Consider the following 8,587-nt stretch of genomic DNA (forward strand, 5'->3'; position numbering starts at 1 on the left):
TTCTTAGAGCTTGTGTTAAAAGCTTTCCCTATCTGAGAGTGACTTTATGTGGACCTACTCAGAGAGCTCTTTTTAAAATGTGTCCTTTTTGGCTCTAAGCTCCACCTTGAAACTATCCTTGTGAGCCTGCTCGTTCTAAAAGTCTCATCCAATTAAATCAATATGTTGACCAAAACACTTTCAGTTGTATTTGAAAAATGAAAGAAAATGTAGGCTTCCTTTGATAAACACAGTGGTGAAATATTTTTGAAATATATAAAGTAAACTGCCAGAAATAAAACGCACCGCTGATAATACATATTCTTACTGACTTTTAAATGAGTACTAGGCTGTACTGTCAACCATTTCATCACTCTCACCTCCTCTGGTGAGAATTTACTAATTTGTTTATATGCTGGATGTAAATGCTTTGTTTTGCTGTGGAAGAGAGCTGTCTACATATACTGGAAGCTGTGCTACCAACCAGTGTTAAAACTGAAAACAACCTGCTATTTCAATTTTCATTCTAACTCAGATCTTATTTTTCTCCTCTTGTGCTTTAAATAACTGGTGGCTTTTTTGTTGAGTTAGTTAGTAATGAAATACTTATTTTACAGTGAGTTAACATCCAACGAAAGGATGAAATTGAAAGTAATATTGAAAAAATTATCAAAACTGAATATCTGGGTGACATGTATCTGAACATAGTTATTATGCACTGCCCTCCAGTGCAAGAACAATGTGAGAGTAATTTGAACGTCATCAACAGTGCGCCGTAATCGTTCACGCATGCGCAAGAGTGTGGAGCTGACAAAATTCAAACTGGACGGCGGGTAGTTTAAGCCTCGACAGAAAAAACACAACAAAGGTCAATTGTCAAGGATTTAACCAAACTGTAAGAAAAATGACCAGCACGTTGAAAGGAATTACTCTCAAGGGAAGCGCCGAGCTAGTGGCCGAATTCTTCTGTAAGTATTTGTTGATGGTATTTGTTTTTCAGCTCGTTTTGAGCGCTTTCGACACGCAGACATGCAGTGCTAATACGCTACTTGGCCTGTATAACGTTAGTTCAGTACCCTCGGCATGGCAATCGGGCCTCCATTATCTAAAATGTGTTTTTAGTTTACGATCCAATCTTCATTTGAGCACACAACAACCTACCAAATTCCAATTTTGTTTTGTTAATTATTTTTAATTTGAGTCTAGAACGTGTTCCTCGTGCAGTGTACCGCCCAACGAGGACTTTACTGATGGAATACTATAATACTAAGGGAAATTAAGTTTGGTGTGGAAATTAAGTTATCCCGAATTTACCGTTTACCGGGATAAAAACGTTGGTCGCCGTTTATCTGTTGCCCGTAAGCATGGCAGCATTTCAAACGTTACATAACTTGCGTCGGTTTATGGACTGTTCGCTTACTGTGTTTCCATTGCTTAATTAAAAAAATACAGCAGCCGTAATGCTTTATTTATTTGAATCACAAAGCTAACCAACACTTTCAAATTGAAAACAGTATAACTGTAAAATACTATTTGATTTACTCTCTCTCCACCACAGCATTTGGCATCAACAGCATCCTGTACCAGCGGGGCATATATCCTCCAGAGACATTCACCAGAATCACCCACTATGACATGAGCCTTCAACTTACCACTGATCCTAAACTGAAGAACTACCTGACCAATGTGGTGTGTCAACTCAAAGGTAGCCTCAGCGGATTGCTTCTCCTTTACCTTGAACAACTCACATTTGGTTTTCCCAGGGGATTTTCACTGTAAGACTTGAGCCCAGCCCATACCTGTGTCTTTAAAACACATCCTGACTGAATCTGACTTGTACTGCCATATTATTGCTTTATTTCATTCATTACTGACTAATGCAACACATTGGCTGTACTCTTGTCTCTCTCACTGTACCCATTAGGCATTGCATATCTAAATATATTACATTTAAAAATAACCGGGCCTAAAACCACCCTGACAATGACGCTTTATTCTGCAAAATGGGCTTAAGCAAACTTGTAACCTGATATTTTACTAGGAGCTGTCTGATTTGGGTCAAGTATAACGGTTAATCATTTTAAGAATGCACATACAGCAAGGTACACAACTGTTTGATATTATTGTCTTCATTGTATTGTACGTTTCTGCATTTGTTAGATTAATAAAATAAATCTCATGTCACATGACTAATTAGTAAAATGTATTTACAAAAACAGGAATCAAAACTCATACACCACTCTGATGAAGGAAATGGAGTCCTCAGTCTCTGAAAACATATATATATTTCCACTGTTTTCATATCTATTTCCGACTGACTGAAGAAGGGTTGTATTGTATTCGACTCCATTCAGACTATTCAATGTCGGTAAATGTGTGTTCTCTGTTTTGCAGAATGGCTGTTTGAGTGCACAGTGCAGAAGTTTGTGTTGGTGATCACATGTCTGGAAACCAATGAGGTGCTGGAGAGATGGCAGTTTGACATTGAGTGTGACAAATCAGCCAAGGAGACCAGGTCAGCTCCTCTACTGTCTACTTGTCCTTGAAATAAGTTTGAATTATTAGCAGCATTATTTCAAATACTTTAAAAGTATTAAAATCTTGAGTTTAGGTGATAATGAATGAAATAATGATTTTGTTTTATGGATTTGTAATATTTAAAGGCAAAATGTGTGGGGTCTTTGTGTGCATAGCAAGTCCAACAGGTGGCAGTCATGACTCATCTGATAGGTTTCTGGTTAGTGTCTTGCCAACAATTCCAATGAGCAGAGCCAAATCATTAATGAATTTATACTAACAATATAGGGTGTGTGTATCAAAAGTCTGATATATCTTCTTCCTCTGTGCCATAGAACTCCATTGTAATCCAATAACTAGTAAAAACACATCAATGTTACTTTATTACCACGGACACACACTAGTTTATTTTGACTCTGTTCCAAAATAAAATGATAAATAATAAAACCTACTGCCTCACTGGAGCACCAAGTCCATCATCCGCTGCTGAACATAATCCCTGACAATTGCACTATTTCCTTCTGTTTGATTAAAAACTAACATGGTCAGCTATTGTAGGGTAATTTATTTAGCTGGTTTTGAAATTGAAAGCATATATTTGAGACCTGTTTTAAAGATTTTAGTCTTAGGTAGGAACCAATGGCGGTTGGTCTGAGTGACACCGACAGCTTAGTGAAGTTAGCAAGCAGTGACAGAAGGATAGACCTATTGTTACACACATTGTTAACATTAGATCATGCACGTTAACTCAGTTCTTATGTTTCACCCAGTGCTCCCAGAGAGAAGTCCATTAAGACCATTCAGGATGAGATCCGCTCAGTTATCAGACAGATAACAGCCACAGTTACTTTCCTGCCGCTGCTGGAGACGCCATGTGAGTATCCAAACCCTTTTCTACCAAAAAAAGTTTGTTCTGGTTTCATTTCTGGATTGGGCAGTTGACTATTCCTTTGACACTCTTGACCCTTTGTCTTCTCTTTTCCAGGTGCCTTTGACCTCCTTGTCTACACAGACAAAGACCTGATGGTTCCTGATAAGTGGGAAGAGTCTGGGCCTCAGATCATCGACCAATCAGAGGAGGTGCGTTTACGCTCCTTTACCACCTCCATCCACAAGGTGAACAGCATGGTGGCGTACAAGAGGACCGACTCTGCTTAGACCTCTAAACCATGACCCTCCACCCTACGAGCTGTACATACCACCAACCACTGCCCTTATAGAAAACAGTAGATTTTACAGTGCCCTGTCCTATCTCACTGTCTGCATATCTGTCCAGTATTCTGTACATGGAGAAACCAGTGTTTTTCTGCTCTCATTTTCTGATCTTCAACTTGTCTCACTTGTCTTTTTGAAAAGGACCTTGCAACCTGCTCTGTCTACGCCGATGTAAATATTTCTCATTTTCTTTTGTCTCTACTATGGTTTCACCTTTCTCTCAAGTTGTCAACCTCTGTTTTAAAAGATAGTGGTTTATATGTTAAACTTTTATAAAATGTCATAAATAAATGTCTTTCACAAAAGTTTCTTTTTTTTCTTGTGGTTTTACTGCTTCTGACCCAAAGGTGGCAGTGCAACATAGGCATTGGTTGGTTCCAGGTGATTCTGTGGGTTTGTAGTGTACACAGCAAGTCATGTCCTAGAACTATACACGGAACACAAAGAAAATAGGCATTATTCTTTAATGGGACATACAATTTACTTGGCTCACAGTGTTTAGTGATGTCAACAGTTGCAGATGTGGAACACCTTCATAATGGTATCATTTCAGCATATTACATTGTCTCACTTGCAGTAGACACCCACAAGTCTCTTATCTAAAAAAAAAAAAAACTTACTGGTGTAATGTCCTCTAATATACATGCAACAAAATAAAGCATTAAGGAAATAGACATTTAGTTATTTGAAGAAACACAGGGGAGGCAACAGGCACGTGTATTACAGCCCCAGAGACATATTCAAGATACAAAACGGCCACTGATACAAATATTATCCTTCTGAGCATGTGCACCTACAAAAGTGCTTTAGTTAAGACAGGGCTGTCAAACCTGTTAATAAAATGCACCTGGGTGGCACCTGTTAGTGTGCGATGAATACTAAGCTTACGTTTTACCTTGTATAACAGCCTGGGCAGACACATTGCACTTGAGGCAGGACCCTGCTTGACCTTATGTTTATAATGAAACTTTTCAGTTACTTTAACTTGAAATGTTGCCGTTTAACTTATGCTTCAATAAAACAACTTATTCCAACAGTTAGTTAAAGGATAAGTACACCCTCAACTTACCTCCCAGCATGTTTAAAACTTTCAACACAGGCTACTTCTAATTGATAAGAAAACCTAATAGATTTCAACAGCTCTGAGTTGAAATCAGTTGAACATTTGGCCAGAAGGTATTCGGACCCCTACACGTTCACATTACAGTACTATTACCTTTACTTTCTGAATGGATTGTAGACTACTCAAATTTTGTAACTATTGTATAGCAGTGCCTCAATGGTTTTTGTTCATTTGATTAGGTGTTATTTTAAACAACCAGTGTAATGCTTACAGCCCTGATACTTTCTTAAATATTTTTAAATGGAGAGAACTAATTTAATTAAACCTGGCTGTACTCTTTTGGCCAATCTTTTCACTCTTGGTGAATTTCGTGTACATCAATTCAATAAAAGGAGCTTGCATTAGATTCTATTCAATTCAACAGTCTTTATGAATTACAGTATACCAGAACTAGATGACACCATGATATGTGTTGGTTTTCAGCAAAGTTCAGTTAATGTTCTGTTGCCTGAAATGCAAGAGACGTCAAAGTAGTAAATCATAACACTGTCTGATCTGGCAATTCTTTGAATTGGTCCTATTTTATCACAACAAGGCAGCGGAAAATGACGACCCATTTCCCTTTGAAATTGCAGGCCTAGTCATTGACCTTTTAGATTTTGAAAAAAAAACACAAAACAGTATATTTCCAAAAGTCATCTGAAAGAGTTCCAAAGAAAGGTCTTTAAATAATGCAGAGAAAGGATTTTTTAAAGGATTTTAACTAAATAAATAATTGTGTGCTCTTGACGAAGAATGACATTACAATATCGAAACTCTAATAAATATAAAACAAAAATAAATATACAATAGTTATGACAATGAGTGAAAAGAATGTTACAAAAGACTCAAACCCTTGTAGTGTGTATGCTGTGAATAAAGACATTCTTAACAAGTTTATCAGACTATTGTGAGACTATGTAAATTATATAGTATAATAGTCTACAGTACAATATCTGTATTTCACTGTACTGGTGCTGATCCCAAGGGATCTATGTCTCACCATTCAGTGTTCCCCTAAAATGTACTACCTGTGAAAGTGTAAGTGAGACTTTAAGGTGGAAGTCACTCAGTGCAAAAATAAAAATGACTATTGTAATAAATATAACTTAGTGCTTAGTTTACTCTGGTGAGTGACAGCCACGAAACGAATGGCTGAATAAATGGTGACGACAGGAAGACTCACAAAGTTTGCCGAAATGAGCGTGACCTCTGAAACAAAGGATTATGTGTCATGAGCGCAAAGTTACACATCATTCTAACCTGTTTTTCATGGGAGTTATGTAACATTTCACTTTAGATTTTTTTTAGATTCTTTTACTGTTAGATGATCGGAACAAGCCAACAGTTTAGCCAGATTAACCAAACCATTTCTTTTGGAGTAAATCTGTTAGTGATTACGCGACAAAAAGAAATGCTGTATAAAAATCCCCCATTGCACGAAACTACAGTAAGTACAGTAAATTTAACTGTGATGGGTTCTTACAACATACATTTTGGCTAATAATTAGTTCACCTTTGTTTTCTATTCACCAAATGGGGTTGTGTTAGGCTAAAGGTTATCCTTAAAATTAGCTAACAGCACACCACTTTCATGTCGCAAAGGAACTTTTTAGCGTTTCCTAGCGGCATGGATGGCAATGTCGGTCTATCAATTGGTCCATCCTTTTGTCCTGATTGCAGTAGCCTATCTCAACATCTACTTGATTGCCATGACATTTGTACAGACGTTTATGGTTCCCAGAGGACTAATTCTAATGACTTTCGTGATCCCCTTCCTGTCGCAATACTTTGGTTAATGACTAAATGCTTGCAGAACTAATAAAATTCCCATCATAATCAGCTGTAGTGCCAATTAGCTGGATAACATGCTAAAACGCTACACTAAGAACACGGGAAACATTAGGCTATACCGTACCACAACACTAAATGCTAAACATCAGCATGCTAGCATTGGCCTTGTGATCCTGATAGCATGCTTGTGTAAGAATCCAACTCAAAGCACTGCTGTCTCTGACAGCCTGGCTGCTAGCATGGCTCTTAGTCTTGTATAGATCTGAGTAATTAACTTAGTGAGTACAAACCTTATTATAACAGATAGGAAGGGTGGTCAAACCTACGAAAATGTGTTATGTGTTATAAAAACTCTTTGTAAAAATTGGCACATGAACCTGCTCTAAGGTTGCTGAATCTGACCTTTTACTATCAAACCAAATCTAATGGGTTTTTTCAAAAGATAATCTTTACTTGGGAAATTTCTTGACCCCTTTTTGTACACCAAGCATCCTATTGGTCGTTTTAAAAATCATGCTAATGGCCAGGGGGAACCATGGAAATGTATGTTGGTTGAAAACCAAACTTGTGTTGGGATCACATCAACCCCTTCTCGCACTCCTCAGCCAAACACTTCCAATGCTGCCTGTTTTTCTGACATCCTTCCAACAACGGGGAGCAATATTCCGACATCCCAGCCAAGGTCTGTGACAGTGACAAAGACATTTTATTTAACCAGAGAAAATTAAATGAGCATTGTTTTTAAATACAACATTTATTTATCTTTCCAGCATGTAGGAAATATTAGGATGAATGTCCACCATTGGCATGGGCAAAATACATTTTCCAGCTATTCTTTCGATACAGTGGTTTCTAGATACAAAAGCAGTAGTCACTGCAATTTAAATGAGTTAATTTACCTCATATAACTGAGTGCAGATGGCATCAATGAAGGACACCTGCATGCTGGGAATCTTATCTCTTTTCTCACGATTCATCAGATCCTAAAGTGAATGGATCAGAAAACAAATACTGAAAAAAACAAATGAAAAGAGTGCAAAACATTTTCTGTTATCTTCAGTTTATGAAGTTCTTTTGTAAGCTTTGTAAGCTCTTTTAAGGAACCACAGCTACTGACAGCAGCTTTTCCAAGTTTCTAAACCATTAGCAGGACACGCCCACTTGATCACAGATATCTCAGATTCATGTCTTAAAACCAGATCAGAGATAGGGCTGCAAATGACAATTATTTTCATTATGGATTAATAACCCAAAGATTTTTCATTTACTAAAATGTATGACAAATAAAATCATCAAGTCCTCACATTTGAGAAGCTGGAACCAGTAGGACCTTTGCTTGAAAAATTACTACAATGATTATCAATAAATGATTTTCTTTCAAACTACGTATCTATTAATCAACTAATTGTTTCAGCTTTAAACGGGGACAAATCTTAGAGCAATCCCAAACAATTATTAAAAAATTAAGAGTCATTTTAGAAAAGAATTTGCAATTAAAAAAAATGACTCCCTCTGTTCCTACAAGACCGTCTCGCAGAAGACTTTTTAAAAATTATTTATTGCTGATTTATTGCTTTATGAGAAGACAACAACAAGTGAAGCCAGATAAAAGCGTGATCTCTGTATGGACATGGGAAAGCCATAGACAAACTACGAGGAGGCTGATTTTGAGAATAATGAAAGGTATTAATTTCAATAAGATATCATTCATTATATAATTCAGAATAAAAAATAATACCAACATTGTTCGGATGGTTAAAGGGCCTACGAAATGATAAACATGAATTTCTACTGATGATAGTAAATGCTAGTAAATGACACAATGATCGCAGTATTTAATAAATCATGATTTAGTATGTCGACCACCGATGTTTACATTGCCGCTACCGGAAACACCCGACGCCGTGTTCTGACGTCACAAGTAGAAAACAGTCCACCAGTTGAATACACAGACATACACAGGCAGAAGCGGCAGAAGCG

General features: G+C 37.2%; 2 protein-coding genes across 2 annotated transcripts in view; one reads left to right on the forward strand and one right to left on the reverse strand.

Moving 5' to 3' along the window:
• Window positions 1-723: 723 nt before the first annotated feature.
• On the forward strand, window positions 724-4,034 carry mad2l1 (MAD2 mitotic arrest deficient-like 1 (yeast)). Its single transcript, XM_029454784.1, has 5 exons — window positions 724-947; window positions 1,538-1,684; window positions 2,374-2,494; window positions 3,267-3,370; window positions 3,482-4,034. The coding sequence occupies exons 1-5, from the start codon at window positions 884-886 to the stop codon at window positions 3,652-3,654; spliced, it is 609 nt and encodes a 202-aa protein (XP_029310644.1). The 5' UTR covers window positions 724-883; the 3' UTR covers window positions 3,655-4,034.
• A 125-nt stretch (window positions 4,035-4,159) lies between these two features.
• pde5ab (phosphodiesterase 5A, cGMP-specific, b) overlaps window positions 4,160-8,587 on the reverse strand; it is a 76,519-nt gene continuing 72,091 nt past the window's right edge. Inside the window, 2 exon segments of the mRNA XM_029454783.1 lie at window positions 4,160-7,291; window positions 7,507-7,590. Of these exon segments, the coding sequence (XP_029310643.1) occupies window positions 7,184-7,291; window positions 7,507-7,590 (192 nt within the window). The 3' untranslated portion in view covers window positions 4,160-7,183.

Source organism: Cottoperca gobio, chromosome 18 (genome assembly GCF_900634415.1).
Source record: "Cottoperca gobio chromosome 18, fCotGob3.1, whole genome shotgun sequence".
NCBI lineage: Eukaryota > Metazoa > Chordata > Actinopteri > Perciformes > Bovichtidae > Cottoperca > Cottoperca gobio.

Bases quoted from the DNA above. Each gene is read 5' to 3' on its own strand.
- mad2l1 (XM_029454784.1), top strand. From the start codon at position 884: ATGACCAGCACGTTGAAAGGAATTACTCTCAAGGGAAGCGCCGAGCTA. The intron at 948-1,537 runs GTAAGTATTTGT...TCTCCACCACAG, and splicing joins GCTAGTGGCCGAATTCTTCT to CATTTGGCATCAACAGCATC. The intron at 3,371-3,481 runs GTGAGTATCCAA...TCTCTTTTCCAG, and splicing joins GCCGCTGCTGGAGACGCCAT to GTGCCTTTGACCTCCTTGTC.